This window comes from Ylistrum balloti, unplaced genomic scaffold (genome assembly GCF_031769215.1).
Source record: "Ylistrum balloti isolate Yb309-2 unplaced genomic scaffold, AGI_CSIRO_Ybal_v1 Utg369754, whole genome shotgun sequence".
In the NCBI taxonomy this organism is placed as follows: Eukaryota; Metazoa; Mollusca; class Bivalvia; order Pectinida; family Pectinidae; genus Ylistrum; species Ylistrum balloti.
Genome location: NW_026781956.1, coordinates 910,944 through 933,140, shown reverse-complemented (window position 1 = coordinate 933,140; position 22,197 = coordinate 910,944). Strand labels below are relative to the sequence as shown.

Sequence of the window (22,197 nt, the reverse complement as noted above, 5' to 3'; positions counted from 1 at the left end):
AAACTTTGTCTTTTGGGTGTACAGGAATGCTCCTGATGGTCTGGAATAGCTGGTCAAGACACAGTGGGTCTAGTGTACCTGGTGTCTCCAATGCTCCTTTCATGTATGGTATTAAACCTAGTCTTCTCATCTGCCTGTTATTTCTTCCATGTATTCTCTTCGGTTGCCAGTGTGTTTTTAATTTGATCTACCTTTCACAGTCTTGATGGTCCATTTGAAACATCAACATTTTTGAGCATCGTTGTAATGGACTGTTCCTCCCTGATCTTGTCTTCCTGTTGTATGATTACATTGTTGCATCCGTCCTTATGACTCCAAACTTGGTGTAGAGAGTGGTAGGTTGTAAAATTTAAAGAAATACAGAGACATGTTCCTGTTATAAACAGACACCAAGGGGGCTAACCAGCTCAGCCAGGTTTACAGCACTCTGTTCATTTCTGTGGTGAACAAGGAGAAGTATAACTCCAACATCACTATCATCACCAGTGACCAAGTGAGCAAAATGTCAGTAAAACTGTCTGGTAAGAAACATCGGTTTTTTTTACTTAATAGTGATACCAGGAAGATTCCATACATACCTTCTTGATCCCTTTGTCCAAAAAATAGGAATGCAATTATGCATTTTACCTCCACTACAAAACACCTCATGATACACAACCTTCAATTTGATTATTTCTGATTTAGTAAACTTGCTGTTTGTAATGTTTAATGCTGACTTAATAGTCAACTAAAATAACTGATCAGAGCACAATACCACTGTGAAGCACATTTGAAAATTTACTTATGAGCAACATCTGAAAAAAAGACAGTCAAAGGATTTTAAAATAAGCCTTACTTGCTCCATAATGAGGATTTAAGAAAATATGTTAAAAGCATTCATGACATGACAACCAGCAGGCAAGATCTTGAAATATCAAATACCGGTATTGAATCAGAAGGCAAATACTGTATCGCAATGAAATGTTTCATCCCTCCAAAAAAAGAAAGCTTCGTCTTTGTATGCACCATGACATGATAGGACAATGTCAACAATTCAGAAATGTGAATTTGAAAGACAAGATCAGGTGTTATTGAATATGTATAATAATTGACTATAGGATGAAAATTTTGTGTTGGTAAGCTTTCTTTAATTTTCATTAAATTGTGGACTTTTTTCTTTCGGCATGCATTATTTGCGTTCATGCAAATTGATTTGGGTACTGACACAATATCGGTTTGGGTCCTCTTTCCTTATAAAAGTCATTTTGAAGTGAAGATGCCCTTTAATATAAAATAGAAGATGGTATCCTCTCTGAAAAAATCACTACACGCTGTGACTATATGTGACCATATCAATAGTTCATAGATGTGATTTAGCATTGTATACATTATATTGTTATGGAAGCCTGGAAAACATGAAGAAAGGTCTCGTAGGAAGCATGAATCTTATTATCTGCCTCTAAATTCTAGACGCAAACATTATTCAGTGACCTCAGCAACCAACTCATTGGTTCACTAGAAATTAAATCCCAAACTGTTATATGGTAATACAAGATCTGCTAAACAGTTATGTAAAAGTACGGAGTGTTTTTAAGGAAAAGCAGATTACCATGCCCGTGCAGATGATGGAGATGAATAAAAACATTTAAATGAATAACAACTTGATGATAAATTACAGCATTAGTGTTACGCAGTATTCAGTATGGTTAGGCTAATATTAGACATTGTACCCAGCCTCCTAAACAAATGTATCGTTGCAGTGACATTGTGGCAGCTATGTGTAAGGGATAAAGTTGGTATCCTAACTGCTAGGTAGTTTTACGTCTAGGTCAGACTATTACGAGAATGAAAAAAATCAATAAATACTGTTTCTCAGTGTAATAATTGTTTATGTTGATTAGGTCCGTGCTGCTTAGAATGGTGCACTACACGTTAGCATTGCAAGGCGGAAATTGATAGCATTAAGATTCTATGCAGGTTGCTGTATATCAAAATTACCGACATAGCATTAATATTGAATAACACATCCTATGAAATGACTTTTTAACCCGGTATTTTAGCAGACGATACTAATTTTAAGTGCTGAAAAAAATCTTGCAATACTCTTACTGATGCCATATTGTGGATGTTAATGTCCGGTCACACTGTCCTGTTCATGCAGTAATCCTCAACATTCTAGAACTTCCATTACCACTTCTGGAACATGTCACTTTCCAATACATGTATAGCAAAACAGAAAAAACATTTTGATGCGTGTAGAGAGAAACCGGAAGCGCTAAACGGGGATAGGTGTAGCTCTCTGATAAATTGGCGGATGATATTCGGATAGTACATTTTGGGTGGCACGAATCCTCAGGTGTAAAATACATAGTCAGTGTCTAAAAATGTTTCTGTTATTTTGACATTTTGATAGTAATGTATTTATGAAATATCAATTAAATATTAATATTCTTTGTGCTTCCTTAAGAATCTACTGTGAACAGGAGAATAAATTTTATCTGGCGCCGGCTATGTATTAAGGCTGACACAATTTGCCGAATTCAAAATGGTTTATTAAACTTGACTTACATCAATAATACCGAAAAGTGCAAAATAAAATTGTCGCAACTTTTATTAATGAGCTTTTCACAAACACCCTTCTACATAATGGGGCGTATATATGCTCATTTTTATAAGGTCGATTCATAGCGAGCGAGAGTAACTATAACCTTATGGCATTATAATAAAAAAAACTGCATGTATGATCAGTCTTGAAAAGATGAGTCGCTGGGACAACGAACTCCGATTTCGTGATGTTGGAATTTAGCGCAGACTCGATATCACAGAACTGTCTGAAAGCTCCTGACCTGTAGATTGGTTGAAAAAAATATCCCGACCTACTTTGTATCAATTTAAGTCAAGTTTTCATGTGTGAAAACCAACATTGGTCTTTGTTAATTTTTAGCGCATATAATGGCCGTTCCGAAATACATAACGGTCCGGAAGCTGATGTCCAGACGATAAATGCAAAAGAGTCGCATTATTTATGGAGAAGAGTGACAGATATGTAGCCATCCTGGGCTGCAGGGTTCAGAGGCGAAGTCCCGGGAGGGATTAGAGGGATGAATGGACAGAAATCAGGATGGTGTGGCAATCAAAATATCTTATTTTCGTTTCTCTTGAAGAAATCTAGAGATCGTTCTCTTCACATAAAGAATTTTCCTCTGTCCGTAGCTGTACAAATCGGAAGTTTTAGGACTGCAACAACGAGAAGTTACATCAAAATCGCTTATCGCTTATTGGGTTTTGACTGAAAAGGTCTTTCGCCGCTATATCGTGGGAGAAACGAAGGAATCCTTTTCACAAACGTGTATGTGTCCGCTTTCCTTGATTCCTAGTGTCCGTAATGTTTTGTTTTGAGTTATGTGCGCGTGCCATTAATTCGACAGGATTACTTTCTGAATTTACTTTAAAATTACGCTTAACATTAAAAAAACTGTTGAAGTAAGCGTTTGAATATATTGTTATTATGAAGTTTATTTACGAAATCTCGACATAAAATCACTTTCATATCCTTAAAGCTTGGAACTATATTTCTTCGCGTTATTTTCGCCGCCACTTTGGTGGGTATACGATGGACGTGGTCAATAAATTTCTTGTCATTTAAATTCAAAACGTTTTCAGTATGTCTGAAAATGATATTAAACGACTTGGAAAAGTACATTTAGCCTAAAATTGAGCTCTATATACGTGATGATCCCGAAAAATTTGGTTCGCCTGGATCTTTCTGCAGAACTGACAGTCACAGAACGATTGTGTCCCGAGCATCAAAATAAAAATAAAATCATACCACAAAGTTCATTACACGAACAAATGTACAATATTCCGTGGGCGTGCCAAACATGAAAATATACGTACGAAACAAAACCTTGCATCAAGTCAGCTTATCTAGTCCATATCAGAGTAATCATCACTAGCCCATGTCAGAATTATCAAGTGGTGTCTTTGCACCATTACGTGTCGGCGGACATCCCGACTAGTATGAGAAAATACTAAAAAAGCATCTCACAGCATTTAATACATTGTGCCTTGGATACCGTGTGGCACAATTGAGCGTCTTCAAAGTCATTGCAATAAGGGAAGGGAAATAACTCGTATGCATATTACAGTCATGCGCATCACACAGGAAGTCAGTGTTACATTTCGCGCGAAACATCGTGATCAAAACAAAAACAGACTGAGTTGTTAACGTTGTCGCCATCATGCCAAAAAGACGAAACCCTTTCGGTGACAGTTCTCCACTCCAGCTGAAAACACACGTGGGTCAGAAAGAACTAGCTGATGGCATCTCTGGGAAAGAGCATCTCAAAGCAGTATATGGTAATTATTTTTGTTTTGCAATGATATTAACCTGTGTGATATCCTTGGCGCATTAATTTGGGACCCTTAATAATCTTATATCGGTAGCAATGCGATGTCGATGACTTGCAACCAAATACATAAATGTATTGAAATATGTGTATACTATAAATATTCCGTAAGATGATTTATAAAACATCAGTATTTTTCTGCAAGATATCTTCAAATACGACTCTAAATGCGTTCACCAGAAATGACAGATCAGACATGTGTATCGGAAACATTCCTACACTTCCGTTTCTGGTGTCATCACTGAATCACAGAGACGTTTGCGTTAGGCCAACGGTGCTATGCACCAATTTTACGTAAAATCATCATCTAGAACGGGATAACATTCCGATGACAAGAAATCAAAATAAAATTTTGTAAAAAAAAGAATAGATGTCTGTGTCTATGTATGCTCCTTTTCAAAAGGGAAAGATTAAATTCTTTTATTGTATTGTTTTATTTATTTTTGTTAAAATTACCACATTTCTCACTTAACTTTTTTCATACCACAAGCTTTTCAAATTATGTTATTTTCACATGTGGCTCTCTACAATTCACTTGTTAATTCAAATTAGAAAAATCTTCATTTTCCAATATAAGATGAGCATGTTTTGACTTCTGTGGCAAAGATATGCAAGGCTGTGTGGATTTTTAACCTAGGTCAGTTTGTTTTACCTAGCAGATGACAATAAAATACTTGCATCCGAGGATGGATTGATGGACTGTTTTATGGTATCTGTGATGATGTAAAGATTTGTATTAATAAAATGTACCCAAATTTTTGCCAATGAAAAAATACTCTCATTTTTTATGATGAATGGATTTGATCACAGTATTTGTTTTAGGTCAAAAGTAATACAGTACAACAAAATGGCCACATCAAAATATATAACAGACTGAAAACGATGTTGGAATGATATCAAACAATGTTTCTTACTACTCTACTGCCTTTTCTATATTGTCTGCTGATTAATACAATATATTCTTTATGTTAGGAGGGGGCGAGCAAGGCTGTCAGAGGGCATTGATGTCAAACAAGGTCTTGTCACTAATAAGTTAATAATTGGCTGTGGGTTCTGTAAACAGGAATAGGACAGAGTTATTTAATCTAGCTATAGATGGTCCATGTGGATGGTCATTTTTCACATTTATTATTGTAAGCAGCCAAGACTGATGACATATTGGTCTCGGAGAAGTAATTACTCCAACTACATGACATTGTGATGACACTTTCCCTTTGGACATGGATATATTTGTAAATATGCTGGATGTTTGCTGTTTCAGAGAGGACGCGCCAGATGCTTTTCAGTGGAGCTACGAAGAACAAGACAAATGCCATGATAACTGATGCTAATGATAACAATATCACTTTTCCTAGTCAGAGTCCTCCCCAAACAGTCCCTACTATAACACTCTCGGGGCAGATGTGTCTGACTACTGAGGGACAACTTACCATGTCAGCTTTGTCCACACAAGAAATGGCTGTTGACATGGGTGTTTCACAGATGGTGCCCAGCGCCACACACTCCGGACAGATGTGTCTGACTCCTTGGGGACAGCTGGCCATGGCAAACGCCTTCACACAAGAGATGGCTGTTGACATGGGTGTTTCTCAGAGGGTGCCTAGCAAAACACTTCCAGGACAGATGTGTATTGACCAGACAGGTCAACTTACCACACCTGCACCACAAGAACAAATGTCTGTTGATACAGATCCTTGTCCTCCAAAGTCATTTGATTTCTTCAAAATGAATGGAAAGGGTTAGTATCAAACTGTTAATGCTGGCAAACATTTTCCTGTTTTTGAAAGTTACATCACAATTTCATTCTGGTTCCTTTTTGAGTCTAATATATATATATACTTAATTATTCTACAATAACCTTCATGTATCAACTCCTTACCTCTAACTTAAATACAGGGAATGGATTCAGACTTAGCATGTGTTTGTAATTCTACTGACTAGCTATAAGTACGGTTTACTTCAGCTTATTACCAGACAAGGACTTCTTATCTGTTGAACATGATAGATATTCTCTTGTTTCTTCATCTTTTAAATTTCCACAGATTGTCGAGGGTTGATTTTATGATTTGAATATATCACATTTCTTGTTTAAAGGAAAATTCCCAGGAAAGAAAACATGTCAGTCCAACAGATCAAAATGTGGTTTTTGTGAGAAAATGGTAGACAAAGTGCAACAATGCTGTAATTGTCAAGCTGAGTTCTGTCACCTTTGTTCAACAAGCAAGTAAGTAGTCAAATGAAAAATAGTAACAATGTGTTCTTTATTGTATATTTTATATATATGTAACTTTCCACATTGTAGTTATTGGTGAACTAAAGATAGAAACACCGGACTATTGACATTATAGTTATTGGTGAACTAAAGATAGAAACACCTGACTATTGACATTGTAGTTATTGGTGAACTAAAGGTAGAAACACCTGACTATTGACAATGTAGTTAGTGATGAACTAAAGGTAGAAACACCTGACTATTGACATTATAGTTAGTGGTGAACTAAAGGTAGAAACACCTGACTATTGACATTATAGTTAGTGGTGAACTAAAGGTAGAAACACCTCATTATAGTTAGTGGTGAACTATTGACATTGACATTATAGTTAGTGGTGAACTAAAGGTAGAAACACCTGACTATTGACATTATAGTTAGTGGTGAACTAAAGATAGAAACACCGGACTATTGACATTGTAGTTAGTGGTGAACTAAAGGTAGAAACACCTGACTATTGACATTATAGTTAGTGGTGAACTAAAGGTAGAAACACCTGACTATTGATGATATAGTTAGTGGTGAACTAAAGGTAGAAACACCTGACTATTGATGATATAGTTAGTGGTGAACTAAAGGTAGAAACACCTGACTATTGACATTATAGTTAGTGGTGAACTAAAGGTAGAAACACCTGACTATTGATGATATAGTTAGTGGTGAACTAAAGGTAGAAACATCTGACTATTGACATTATAGTTAGTGGTGAACTAAAGGTAGAAACACCTGACTATTGTTAGTGGTGAACTAAAGGTAGAAACACTATTGATGATAGTTAGTGGTGAACTAAAGTTATTGATGTTAGTGGTGAACTAAAGGTAGAAACACCTGACTATTGACATTATAGTTAGTGGTGAACTAAAGGTAGAAACACCTGACTATTGACATTATAGTTAGTGGTGAACTAAAGGTAGAAACACCTGACTATTGACGATTTAGTTAGTGGTGAACTAAAGGTAGAAACACCTGACTATTGATGATATAGTTAGTGGTGAACTATTGACTAAAGGTAGAAACACCTGACTATTGACATTATAGTTAGTGGTGAACTAAAGGTAGAAACACCTGACTATTGACATTATAGTTAGTGGTGAACTAAAGGTAGAAACACCTGACTATTGACATTATAGAGTGGTGAACTAAAGGTAGAAACACCTGACTATTGACATTATAGTTAGTGGTGAACTAAAGGTAGAAACACCTGACTATTGATGATATAGTTAGTAGTGAACTAAAGGTAGAAACACCTGACTATTGACATTATAGTTAGTGGTGAACTAAAGGTAGAAACACCTGACTATTGACATTATAGTTAGTGGTGAACTAAAGGTAGAAACACCTGACTATTGACATTATAGTTAGTGGTGAACTAAAGGTAGAAACACCTGACTATTGACATTATAGTTAGTGGTGAACTAAAGGTAGAAACACCTGACTATTGATGATATAGTTAGTGATGAACTAAAGGTAGAAACACCTGACTATTGATGATATAGTTAGTGGTGAACTAAAGGTAGAAACACCTGACTATTGACATATAGTTATTGGTGAACTAAAGGTAGAAACACCTGACTATTGACATTATAGTTAGTGGTGAACTAAAGGTAGAAACACCTGACTATTGACATTATAGTTAGTGGTGAACTAAAGGTAGAAACACCTGACTATTGACATTATAGTTAGTGGTGAACTAAAGGTAGAAACACCTGACTATTGACATTATAGTTAGTGGTGAACTAAAGGTAGAAACACCTGACTATTGACATTATAGTTAGTGGTGAACTAAAGGTAGAAACACCTGACTATTGACATTATAGTTGGTGGTGAACTAAAGGTAGAAACACCTGACTATTGACATTATAGTTAGTGGTGAACTAAAGGTAGAAACACCTGACTATTGACATTATAGTTGGTGGTGAACTAAAGATAGAAACACCTGACTATTGACATTATAGTTAGTGGTGAACTAAAGGTAGAAACACCTGACTATTGACATTATAGTTAGTGGTGAACTAAAGGTAGAAACACCTGACTATTGACATTATAGTTAGTGGTGAACTAAAGGTAGAAACACCTGACTATTGATGATATAGTTAGTGATGAACTAAAGGTAGAAACACCTGACTATTGATGATATAGTTAGTGGTGAACTAAAGGTAGAAACACCTGACTATTGACATTATAGTTAGTGGTGAACTAAAGGTAGAAACACCTGACTATTGACATTATAGTTAGTGGTGAACTAAAGGTAGAAACACCTGACTATTGACATTATAGTTAGTGGTGAACTAAAGGTAGAAACACCTGACTATTGACATTATAGTTAGTGGTGAACTAAAGGTAGAAACACCTGACTATTGACATTATAGTTAGTGGTGAACTAAAGGTAGAAACACCTGACTATTGACATTATAGTTGGTGGTGAACTAAAGGTAGAAACACCTGACTATTGACATTATAGTTAGTGGTGAACTAAAGGTAGAAACACCTGATCTTATATTCTGTTACACAATACTAACAGTTTATTCTTTATTTTTACAGTTATGATGAATGCATGGAGAGGATATTTTGTCTGAGTTGTAATCCTTGACATCCATACCAGAAGATGAGCGGTTTTTCTCAATATTTGGAGTCATTGGATATTATGTGAGCTGCCATTTGGTAGCATTGTTTGATGTATTTTCTGTTGTCTACAGACAGAAATGCATTAGTGCACAGACATGTTTAAGCAATGGATAGACACAAATGCACCAAACCTTTAGAAAGGTATCTGGACCAGTGCACCGTTACTTAATTGGTGCACCTTGTAGTACAATAAATGTTGGTTGTACTCAAACAGATGAATCCTAGAAAAAGTATCAGAGTGACAATGCAACCTTCAATAGCAAAGACTTTCTTGTAAATGCTTTTCTGGTGTTATTCATTTGAGAGAGGTCAGAGGTAAGAAGTCACAGAGAGGTCAGAGGTAATAAATCACAGAGGTCAGAAATGATAAGCCAGACGCCAAATTTATTAAAGAATTAAAAAATCAAGGTGTAAATCAGTAAGTAATAGGAGGGTCTAGATTACAGCTTTACAAATCTTGACTTCTGTAGGACTGGTTGTGGAATCTTTTTTAATATGATTATCCTATGCAGATTCCTAACAATGAATCTAGTCAAGCTGAAAGCCAGTAACTTTCATCACCAGTTTATTGTTATAAATTGGATACAACACTGCAGCTATTTTTTATGCCCATGCCATATCAGGGTGGAGAGGAATGTTGTCTTTCTGTTTACTTACTCTTTAACAGATAAATAGAAATGTTTAGTTGTATAATGGTCTAGTTCTGATTTGTTTACAGTTGATTTACTTTTTCAAGAAATATGTCCTTTTAATTTTCACAAATATATAAGACCAAGATTGAAGAACATTGCCGGTACTTGTTTCCATGCAAGGGTTGGACTAAAAAAATATCTGCCACTTCCTTAGATATCTTGACTCAAATATATTGTTATCACAGGGGGCATCTCCAAAGCATTTAAACATGGAAACTTTTTCTTTATCTCAAAATGAATTTTGTTTAACAAAGAGCACTAAACACTTTCATATTTCTTCTTTGAGGTTGGTGGCAGCATTTGTGTTGCTCCCACACATTTAAATTAAGATTATTTATGCTTATACTATTTTCAGTCATTTTGAAACGTCCATGATTCTTTGAAATTAAATCAATACAGTAGATGCTTTATTGATTGTTGTGTGAACAGTTTAGAATGATCATACATTGTAGGTCATTGTAGCTAAACATAACACTGTTATTTTTATTAGAATAAGTAAATTCAGAAGTATCAAAAATTATCTATATACACACAAGTCTGACCAGCTATTTGTACACCGATATATACATTGGTAAGTTGAGTTGTAAACCTTGATGGATGTGAATCAATCATTCAGTAAATGTGTAATTAAAACATGTTATATACTTTAATCTTGAAGAAATCACAAACATCAGCATTATTTGTCATTACGATGTTTTAATGACACAGTGCATACTATATTCTGTTGTAATAATAGAGTATTTTGAACAATTACTATCAAACTGAATTAGATTTCAGAAATAGAATGTTTAAGTAAATACAATAGAATGATATAAGTGAACTATATGGTTATTCAATATCTCTATAAATTTGTTATCTTTTTTTACCAAGACATATATACACCTGGATGGTTTATTTGTTTTACAAAAGTTATAAACTATCAATAAAGTTTTGTATTTTCTAGTAAAACTTGTTATTTTATGTGTCATGTCTGACAGTTAATGTAGGCATGTTATACCTGTTTCTATTGAGTATCATGGTGTGATAGATGAAAAGTCAGGCACTAAAAATATTATATATAGTTTTTTCACTCCTTTTCACTCACTGTACCAGCTATTTTGATGCCTTCCATCTTCAATTGGGGTCATATACAGAGAATACATGGACAGTGTCCTAAAATATCAGCTGTATTTTGGCGTAGGTGAAGAGTGACAAGTGGGAAGCCTTTTTTCTGTTTTTTAAGAAGCCAAAATGTAGCTTATATTTCAAGACATTGACAATGTTCATCTATTTATCCTGTAACATATGTTGAAAATTTAGACCATGGAAATTTTAGTGGTTAGTTTGGGTTACTCAGTCCTAGTTTATATGACGTTATGCAAAATCTTGCCTGATAATGCAAACTTAATTTTCTGAAACTCTTTAATACAAATATCTTGTAATTGAGGTAAGATGAGCCAGTTGAATAATTATGACAGGAACAAGTGTAAGATCATTAATCTCAATAAATTCCTCTCATAGTTACCCATTTACTGGCGTTATAACGTCATACGTCCACTATTATGGCCAATGTTTGGTCACTTACTCTGCTTTTAATTACTCAAACTAATGACTATTTTGAGCACTCTGAAGAATTCTGACCAGAAGTGATTTTATTTTTGTTGTGGTTGTGGTTTGATTGCACAATCTCTAACAAACTATAAGCAGATGTAAGCTAGGTCACTGTGTCTGCTTCATTGCTGATGTATTTTTGTGTGAATCTGAATTGAAAATTATATTTTTCCTTGCACAAAATGAAGTCAGATGTGTTCGATGTTACTTAGTACATCTGTTGTTATGAAGCTAAAATTGTAGTAATGTGCTTTGTGCTCATCATTATGTCCAGAGGATCCTCATGCGATATGAAGTTAGATGTGTTCGCTGCTTGTCAGTATGCCCAGTGGATCCTAATGCGATATGAAGTTAGATGTGTTCGCTGCTCGTCAGTATGTCTGGTAGTTCTTAGTGTGATATGAAGTTAGATGTGTTCGCTGCTTGTCAGTATGCCCAGTGGATCCTAATGCGATATGAAGTTAGATGTGTTCACTGCTTGTCAGTATGTCTGGTAGTTCTTAGTGTGATATGAAGTTAGATGTGTTCTCTGCTCGTCAGTATATCCAGTGGATCCTCATGCGATATGAAGGTAGATGTGTTCTCTGCTCGTCAGTATATCCAGTGGATCCTCATGCGATATGAAGTTAGATGTGTTCTCTGCTCGTCAGTATATCCAGTGGATCCTCATGCGATATGAAGTTAGATGTGTTCGCTGCTCGTCAGTATATCCAGTAGATCCTCATGCGATAGGAAGTTAGATGTGTTCGCTGCTTGTCAGTATGCCCAGTGGATCCTAATGCGATATGAAGTTAGATGTGTTCGCTGCTTGTCAGTATGTCTGGTGATTCTTAGTGTGATATGAAGTTAGATGTGTTCGCTGAAACAGTCTCTGCCCCTCATACCGACCTCCACCCCAGCCCAGTTTAATTCGCTACTAGTCATAAGTGATGAAGTTGAAGCAGTTTTGGGTGAATGGGAACCAATTTTGTATAAATGGTGATCTAGACACACTGGGGCCTGAGGGATGAGGCCCAAAATAAAAGTTTAGCTAGGTCTTCTGTAGATATCACAGGATTTTATCCATATTTCATCAGAGGCATCCTTTGGTGGGGGGACTCAACTTTGTGGGATGTAAGTGGGTTAAGTCCATTACGTCCATCATTCTCAAAAGAATTTGCAGATTGAAATCTAAAATAAAAATAAACGGTCAGCTTTCTACAGTCGTGATGATTGGCATGAGAGGTATAATAGTGTGTCTGCAGATAAGGCGTCCAATAATTTAATCCTTGTCTACAAACTTGTATACTGGCTAATCATGCCTCAGTAGAGGAATCATTTAGATTGCCAATTAATGATAAGGATACGAATGTCCTACGTTTATATTGGATAAACAACTTTTGCTGGCTCATCTAGCTGTTCAACCAAACATTTGTCAAAACTATTAACCACCATTCTTAGCACTATCAAACCTGGGTTACAGTCTTATAGTGATAATATTTACTCAAGAAGTGGAATGAGAGAACTCCAAAGAGTTTTTGGTCAACAATCTTCTTGAACATTTGTTATACAAGAACATTTGATTTTTCATCTCTGATCAAGTTTATGGTCAACAGCCTCATCGAGTTTGGTGGAAAGCTCTTCTGATAGACTATTGGCGTATCTATGGGAATTTACTGTGCCCCACTGTTGGCCAACTTGTATTTTTTCATATGAAGCTCAATTTACCGAAAAACGTATAAAAACATGTCACAAAGACCTTGCAAGTTCCCTCAATTTCACTTTGAGATATAATGACGTATTGTCTTTAAATAACAAGAAATTTATTGACCACATCCATCGCACATACCCATCAGAATCGGAAATCAAAGACAGGATAGACTCTTCTTCATCAGCCTCGGACAATCTTTCATCAACCTGCATGATAAGTGTGATGATTTCAATTCCCAATAATGAATTATCCATACACAACCTATGGTGTTTACATGTCGTAATTGATTAGATATTCAAAAACTGTTCCTATTATCACAATATCGTGAAAGAAGTAGACAACTGACTGAGATACTCGTAACTTAGGGTTTCAAAAGATGCAGATTGATGAAAATTATGGAGAACTTTCACGGTCGTTATAGTGATAGAGACATGTTCTATTTCTTTGTGCGATATGAAGCTGGACGTGTTTGATGCTCATTTGTTTGTTCGTAAGTTCCGTTGTTGTGTACCTTGTTCTCATTTGAGAATGTGACATTACTAATTTTGATTGATAAAGATTTACATGGCGGGTGTCATCAATGAAGCAAAAGACAATTACCCTTCCGTACACCTGGTCTTCTCTGTGTTTTTTCTCTGTGTAAATGTTTTTGTTCATAGTTTGGCCTAGTTTTATTGAATTTGAGTTTTAATTATGTTAATGTTAACATATTGGTATTTTCCTGTCGTTTTTTTGTAAAACTGATGGGTTTCGTGCCTCTGGGGCTTAAGGGGCGTGATCAAAAGAGGGTTGAATGCAAACTTTTGAATTTCGTTTTCTGTAGGAATCACATGACTTTGTGCATCCTGTGGTAACGTACACTAAAGAATGTAACAGGTATGTAGACTGTGAAGCTGGGTCAATTGTGGAAAATAGAGGAAGTCATTCTGTTTGGATGAAGGTTTTCTTGTTCAGAAACATACTATAGTTAAAAGGAATAATTTGGGGGTATTTGCCCATGGTGCCAGAGGGGCAAGGCACAAAAGGGAATGTTTTGATGAAGGAAACTCAATATTGTATAAACAGTAGGTCTATCACTTTTAAGGGCATGGCCAAATAAGACAGATAGACGCTATCTTTTTTTCTCCAAATTATGGACATTGTTGGGTCAAGAAGACCCTATATTTATGTAAATCAAGGACCATTCTTTTACTGCCTTTAGGAATTATTCTGTCAAAATTTTGTTTGAGGTTATAAAACATCTTTCGGGAAATCGTGACAAGAAATAATATAGTATTGAATGATTTCAATTGATAGCTTAAATATCCTGGTGAGTGATATTTTCTGCTACGGTTTCGATTGAAAAGAGTGATAAAATAAAACAAAGACGTACTAACAAGAACAATTATTCATTTCATTGTGAAAAAAAATATCCGTTAATTTGATAAAACGTAATGAAACATTAGTATCATGCTTATAATATATAAAGGATGAAGTAGAAAAGTTACAGAGAATGATTTGAATGATTCATTCTATTTCAGTCAATTTTCTTTCAATTGCATATCAGGTTGAATTGTGTGCTTAAAAGCAATATGATAACAGACTAATAGAACGCATTTTATTTGCAGTAACTTGAATGTCAAATTTTCATCAAGCTTCCTGCTTTCTCTTTTTCTCTGCAGGAGATTCACTGACTCCCTGTTGTTGTTTTTCTTCTTCCTCCTGCGCGCGCACCCTCTCTTCGTACAAATGCTTCCTCACGTGAATATTTGAGTGGGTCAATTCCCATTTTCTCATCCATGGACCCTGAACGGAAATGTCGAATTCCTGATCTTCCTGAACCTAAAAGAAAAATAATCACCTGTATTATCTCTGGTAATTATGTGCAGGTGACATTTGTATTCTTAGTATCTACAGAACATTTAGATTGAAGTATTTTTTATCTTATAAAGAGGTCACCGCTGTAGACATCAGGTAGAGATAGCAACCCAAGGCAAGCTCTTTTTGTATTTTTCACAGCAAATAATACATCATTGAAGTAGCTAAGTATGTGTATAATTATGTAGTTTACCCATAGCTATGATATGTCATATTTGCCAGTGTCCTGTATATTTCTAAAGGGTGATGCGCTGTGCGGTAATTTACATAGACCGATGTGATATTCCTTTTCCAATATTACCTTGACAAATTCTTTGACTGATTTCATCTGTGCCTTTGTTCTGTCTATAGAGTCGAACGTTTCCCAGTCAATTTTCATGTTTGGATTTTTAGAGGAACGCATTTCCACATCCGGTTTCAGTCCGAACATCCCGTTTGGTAGGCCCGTCTTCTTGAATCGTAAGTCAATACTCCAGCGAACTTTATCAGAAAAGTTTTCCAAACTGAAAATCATTATTAGGAAGCTTGACATAAATTTCGTTAAGAAACTTTAAATCTGCTAATTAATTGCATGAAAAGGTTATGCTTAACATGACACTACATATCTTCGAATCGAAATAATACCAATACTTCGAATTAGGCGATGTTTCGGAGATCTTCAACTGACCTCCTGTGGGGGATGATGTTGTTGAATAACAAGAATCCTCCGTAAGGGATTGGACAAAGTTTCCTTTCGTCTGTAGAACAACCTACAACAGGAAGTGTAAACTTTAATTAATAATGTATTACCGTGTAAAAACTACGGTTCGCGTCATTTCATTTAACTCATTGGTTGTATGAATGCAATCAAATTTTAAACGGACATTTGCACATGCCTTAAATCTTATTTAGAGCAAACGGTGCAAATTGTGTACACATCCATTCTTTAGTTGTACAATTTTATATGTCAGCCATCAGTAGATACCGTGGAAACAAACATACCCCAAGGGAGAAACCGTGACCCCTCTCTTGGCAACTTCGTTTTCATACATTGCAAAGTTATAAAAGACCTTCCCCAGATATATTCATGACAAAAATTAAAAGATCATATACATCGTTTAAATCCAAAAAAGCTAGAAATTCAGTCTCTTATTGCGATCTTCACCTTCAACAAATCATAACTTTCTATCAGGCTGCGTGTTTAGCGTGATGATTGCTAGAAGTAGCACTTGCTTCCCAAAGCCACAGCGTTTACAAGTGGCTGTTGATTCGATATTCAAGGGTTTGTTCCCAATATTCTGGTGATATTTGTAGTCAGTTGACAGATACACTTAAAACAAAGGACAGGAAATATGCAATTGATGCAGGTTAATAAAGATCGCGGGGAAACTTCACCGTTGTCATTATGACCCTATCGTAAACTTGTTTCCATGTACGATATGAAGTGGCAGGTGTTCGATGTTTGTTAGCATGTCTGGTAGTTTCGTAGATGTAAAATATCGTAAACTCTCTCATTTCCTTATAAGATGTGAAGTGAAAGGTGTTGGATGCTTACTGGAATGCCTGATAGTTTCGTTGAGGTAAACTTTGAGTGTGTACATTACTTATTTGGATTGACCAATATTTGTATTGCGGGTGTCGCCGATGAAGGAGAAGACGCTAACCCTTCTGGCCCACATTGTCGTATCGTTCTTTAACTATTTGAAGTGTCTCCATGTATTTTTTTTTCCAAATTTTGCCTTGGTTTCATCAACTTTATTTTACATGTTCACTCTCTTGTTGTCCTGTGGGTTTTGCATTGTATTTCAAACAGAACTGATTATCACGACTATAAAGATGGAACAGAGGAGTACTCACCCAAAGTTTTCTTCATTTCTTCCTCCTCGATCATAATGTACCAGGTTCCTCCTGCACAGCACTGGTGCATACCCACCCTGCCACTAAGGTGTCCCTTTGGTATGACCTAGGATAAGATAATGGTTACAACAGTCAAGTGTTAGGTAACAACACTGTCACGTTTAAAGGCAATATGTAAATAACTGAGGACCAGGACCGACGCGAATAACAAGAGATAACTCATCGGAAACAAGACACGTGATCAGTGTAAAGAACCATATATGGTTACTACAAAAAAAGGAAATGCATAGATTACGTATTGCATTAATAAGTTAAAGATTTTTCTTAAATCTCAGTAGAACTATTGTTTCTATTTACATCGCATTAATAACAGGATGGTGTCATCATAATGTGATGTACTACACACAGATATCACTTCTTTATTATGTGATGTACCTACCTCCACAAAGCACACCATTATGTTCATCATGTGATGTTGTCACCTAAACACAACCATTGAGTTAATAATTATACAGTTTAAAACAGTGACCTCACCTCCATACAGCCATTGTTCTTATTTGTATCCAGGAACGGTATCCACGCCGTAGCCAGCAGTGTTTTGTAAGCGTCGTTGTCAAGATACCCAGCATCTGTATAGAGAAAAAAACTGACTTTTATACCCACTAAAACAAGGACTGATACTTATATGAAAAATACGACAATAACAACATAAGACAAATTCTGTAGTGCTAACGTACACAAACAACATAGATAAAAAGGGCTGTCTATAAACAAAGTCATATGTGAAAAAACTATCGAGTTTATACGGGGAAGAATATGATCATTTGACCTCTGTCTAAAGTATACGGGTCATCAATGAAATGATGACCCAAAATGCTGAAATAAGTTCTGACCTTGGTGCCAAGGAACGGTGAGCTCCTCATTATAAGGCGTCTTTGTCCGCAAATTCCAATTTGGCATCCCAGATATATCTGGGCCAATGACCTGCTCGATTACATTAAGGAGACGCTCATTTCCCCACAAGTTCCGCAGCGACTTTAAACGGAAACAGAAACGTTTTAGTGATATCTAAAAAAAATCAAATCCGCTAACGGAGTATTACAACACAGAACGTCATTTTAAATGACTCAAATCCCTCCCAACGTAGGAAACGCAGTGGACGTTATTAAGGATGAAGCAAGTGATGTTTGTTGATGCTCTCTCACCTGTACAAGTTTACTTATTTCATGTAGGATTCAACAAAAGACACGTGTAATTAGCATCTTTCAATAGAATTTGAATTAAACTTCACCATACAGCAGTTTTATCCTCCTTGGATTTATCATCGATGCTAAGGATCTATGTAACAAATGAATATTACCTTGTCACAAAAAGGGGAAAATATCGACCGTAATTAGCAAGTATTGCCGTTCAACCCAACCTGTGCAAAAACTACTTACTGCAATTCTTAGCATTATCAAGTCTCGGTTACACTCTTATCGAGAAAAAATACTCAAGAAGTTGAATTAATGGTATATGGGCTTTAAAAGAACTCTGGAGAGATTTTCCAATCTTCAACACCCTCTTCTAAACACGTTTCTTCTATAAGGAAATTTTATTTTTTTCCACTCTGTACATCACCATACCACATTCTTAACTGAAAGAACGCCTTCGTTCTCTTGTTATGAGATTTATTTTCCAAGAAAAGTGAACGGTGGTACAAGTATGTGTTTGTGAAGTATACTGAAGCATATATATATATTTTTTAATACGAAGGACATAATTTTAAAAAATAATTGAGTTTCTGGTTGACAACATCTTCGTCGAGTTTTGTGACAAGATATTTCAACACATTGTTTGCATACCTAAGGAAACTAACTGCGCCTCTCTGTTCGCCGACTTGTGTTTGTTTTCATACGAGGCTTAATCTATTGAAGAGCTTCTCTAAACAGGTCAAAGTCCTACAATTTCACTTTAAGATATACTGAATACGTCTTTTCTCCAAATAAGATTTTTTTTTCGACCACGTATGTACCCACCAGAACGAAACGTACATAGGCAGATTTACGACCAAGGTGTATGATAAGAGTGATAATTTCAAATCCCAATTGTGAATCTCCTTTTCTGAATAGCAATATCCCAACCTATGGTGTTTACATGTTGCAATTGATTCAATATTCAAGGGTCTGTTCCCATTATCACGATTTTCGTCGTTGTCAAGTGACGGATAAAGTCGTAATACAGGGCTTCAAAAGTTGCAGATTTATGAAAATTATGAGGAAGTTTTACGGTGTCATAGTAATCTCATTGAGAAATATTCTACTCCCTTGTGCGATTTGGTGCTAGACGTGTTTGATGCTCGTTAGTTAACCTGTTAGTTCCGTTGTTGTATGTTTTGTTCTCATTTGAGAACTTGACATTATTACTTGAATTGACAAAGATTCACATGGGGTGTCGTCGATGAATCAGAAGACCACTTTTTCTCCTTGTATTTGAGTTTAGATTATGATTATGTTGACATGTTGGTTTTGGCTTGTTTTAAGGAACACATTTAAAACGTTCACGTAGAAATGAAGACTGTCAAGTTAACATTACCTTTTACCGATGTCTGAGTGTGAATAAAAGACTTAAGATTTTGATATAACCTGTGGAAGATTTCCTATCTTGTGTAGTAGTACCGCAGCTCCCGGGAATTCTTCATTAAGTTTGATCAGTCGTGTAAAAACATCGTTTTTCTCGTAAAGATCTGGAGAGTAAAAAGCAATATTAGCTTGTTCGTGTGTAGGTCTCCGAAAGCAATTCAATCAAGAAATAAAGTTTTATTGCAAGATATGAAGAATACAACAAGAATTCCGCGAAAGTAGAAGAGTCGCATGCCCTGCAAGGTTTCTGAAGGTGAGGTTTTTGGAACAATAGACATAGATATATATTTATTCCATTTATATGATTTATTTTCCTCCAAATACGACAGGAACAGGGACAACCCACCTGAAAAGCAATTTCAACCAAGTCCCTTTGGTAAGTTCATTGTACGAAAACAATTTTTCTATCCATAGTAATAGTGATATTGACCTTTGACCTTCAAAACTAAAAAGCAATCCCCTGCAAGCCTCTTTGGTAAGGAAGCACTGAATGAAGTTTGAGTGTAATTGTCCGAAGAAAACTCAAGTTATCGCATGAAAACCATATACAAATGTATACTATAAACTATATACGGTAACATTGTCCTTGACATTTGACCTTCGAATCTCAAAAGTAATCCACAGGAATCACTTTTGTTTGGTCAGGAACACTATGAAGTTTGATGTTGATCGGCCAAGGGAACTGGAGTTATCACGAAAAAATAAAATTCCTTTTTATAGTAACGATGACCTTGACTTTTGACCTTTGGACCTGAAAAGTAATCCCCAGCAAGCACTTTTGGTATGGAAGCACTGTATGATGTTTGAGGTTTGTAAGGAAACATAGTATGAAATTTGAGGTTAATCTGCCAAAGGGAACTGAAATTTTTGCGAAAAAAAATTGCCATGTATAGTAACTCTGACATTTGCCTTTGACCTTCGGACCTGAAAACCAATCCCAAGCAATCCCTTTAGATAAGGAAGCACTGTATGAATTTTGAGCTTGATCAGTCGAAGTGAACTCAAGTTATCACGAAAAAAACTTCGTACGGACGACGACGCGGCGGACAAAGTAATACCTATATGTAGCTTTTAGCAGGCGCACGATAAACCAAGCTTTTAAAATATTTGTTCTTAATTCTATTTCAGACTAGTAGTACGTACTTTTGATCTTGCCACCTTTGTACAGTTTCTGTGCCAGATTTTCCACCAGCACCTCGAAATCTCTCAGACAGGGCTCCAGTTCCTCTTTTGTGAAAAAATCCTTTACTATAACGTACCCCTGTAATCAAACGAAATGTGACTTAGTATAGTGTTTACATGATATTAAGTATAACATTTATAGTACTCAATACAATTACAAGCTCATTTACTACATTTACTTGGATTGACTGATATAGCAACGCATGATCAGGTTAGGAATACAAGCACCTGCAATATAAGGAATCGTGTATTAATGAAATGAAAATGTAAACAAAAATCTTGAGGTCCTGGCTTTATGTAGGACATGTGGACCTTGGGTTTGTGCGTCGTACATAACTTACCTCCTCAAAGTATTGTCGGATTTCCTCTTGGGAAAGTTGACCAGGTTTTTTCGTCACAGACTGGGGTGGCATAGCACGGATGTCGAAAATCTCTGGGTGAGCTTTCTCGGTGTACCCTGGCCATTTTAATCGATCTTCTGCGTCGGTCGCCATCATAGTCTTCTCACAATGAGACACGATAAGGTATGTCATGTGACTTTGTTATCGAAAACATTTAGGTCACTGAATGTATATGAACTCATAGATAGGGTGGATAATAAATATGAAATTACAGATAGTGCATGTGATTCACTGTTGTGCTAAGTAGTGTTAAACGAACTATATTATATTCTGTACGTGTGTATACGTGTGATGACATGAATTTTATCTTCACCATAATTCAGCTGTGTAATTCAGACAAAGTATGTGTACATGTACGCGAAGGCTATATAACCCGAACCTAAATAGTGATATTGTAACATGTAGTGCATGCACTGATAAATAGATACTTACTGGTATCCCTGTCTGATCGATCTCTATTCGTAGGTGTTCAGGGATGTCTTTTCTCCCTTTCACACACGCGATAGAGCCATACCAGTGTGTTGATCACTTAACTTTTACTTGGATAATGTGTACTACATAAAGGTAGACTGTTAGCCTGCATATATATATAGTAGTGCCACGAGCTACCAACCGGATGTTTGGGTTTTTCATTGGAAATACACTAATGTCAGGATATAGAAAACCATGACCGGAAGGTTTCAAATACAGGTCTATGTATTAGTTATTTAGCTTATAATTAGGGAATGTTGTTTCCAACTTCACATTTCATGTGTATTACATATTTTGTTCGTGACCAGCAATGGTATCTATTGTCGTAATCAGCAATACTCTCACGCTCAAAAGTCTGTTTGACACCTTTTTTTGGATGAAACGATTAGCTCCGTAACAAATTTAAAAACAAAAACAAGGGCCGTCAGTGACTGGTTGTGCTCCCTTGGGACAAACTTTAAGTATGAAAAATAACATATGACAACAAAAAAGTTATGACTCTTATGCACTGGCTACTCGTTGAGACCAGTCCGCATAGGAAGTTTCATGTTGATACCTCTTACAGTTTTAGTGT

The 22,197-nt window shown here is 36.0% G+C and overlaps 3 protein-coding genes across 4 annotated transcripts in view; 1 reads left to right on the top strand and 2 right to left on the bottom strand.

The window, feature by feature from the left end:
- The window catches only part of LOC132543382 (centrosomal protein of 170 kDa-like), an 88,566-nt gene extending 86,454 nt beyond the window's left edge, over positions 1-2,112 (bottom strand). The window contains exon 1 of the mRNA XM_060206873.1: positions 2,089-2,112. Within this exon, the coding sequence (XP_060062856.1) occupies positions 2,089-2,097 (9 nt within the window). The 5' untranslated portion in view covers positions 2,098-2,112. The remainder of the gene's footprint in view (positions 1-2,088) is intronic.
- Positions 2,113-4,185: 2,073 nt separating this feature from the next.
- LOC132543385 (uncharacterized) lies at positions 4,186-10,855 on the top strand. The gene is made up of 4 exons (XM_060206877.1): positions 4,186-4,338; positions 5,650-6,126; positions 6,483-6,612; positions 9,200-10,855. The coding sequence occupies exons 1-4, from the start codon at positions 4,221-4,223 to the stop codon at positions 9,246-9,248; spliced, it is 774 nt and encodes a 257-aa protein (XP_060062860.1). The 5' UTR covers positions 4,186-4,220; the 3' UTR covers positions 9,249-10,855.
- A 3,820-nt stretch (positions 10,856-14,675) lies between these two features.
- On the bottom strand, positions 14,676-21,683 carry LOC132543391 (probable alpha-ketoglutarate-dependent hypophosphite dioxygenase). 2 transcript variants are annotated; one of them, XM_060206885.1, is made up of 10 exons: positions 21,585-21,683; positions 21,093-21,254; positions 20,713-20,830; positions 19,573-19,673; positions 17,842-17,983; positions 17,483-17,577; positions 16,949-17,054; positions 15,780-15,861; positions 15,414-15,615; positions 14,676-15,076 (listed from the first exon to the last, which is right to left on the bottom strand). In XM_060206885.1, the coding sequence occupies exons 2-10, from the start codon at positions 21,246-21,248 to the stop codon at positions 14,885-14,887; spliced, it is 1,194 nt and encodes a 397-aa protein (XP_060062868.1). In that variant the 5' UTR covers positions 21,249-21,254; positions 21,585-21,683; the 3' UTR covers positions 14,676-14,884. The 2 variants fall into 2 exon arrangements, with proteins under 2 accessions (XP_060062868.1, XP_060062867.1); XM_060206884.1 differs by having other exon boundaries at positions 21,093-21,251.
- Between the last annotated feature and the right edge of the window lie 514 nt (positions 21,684-22,197).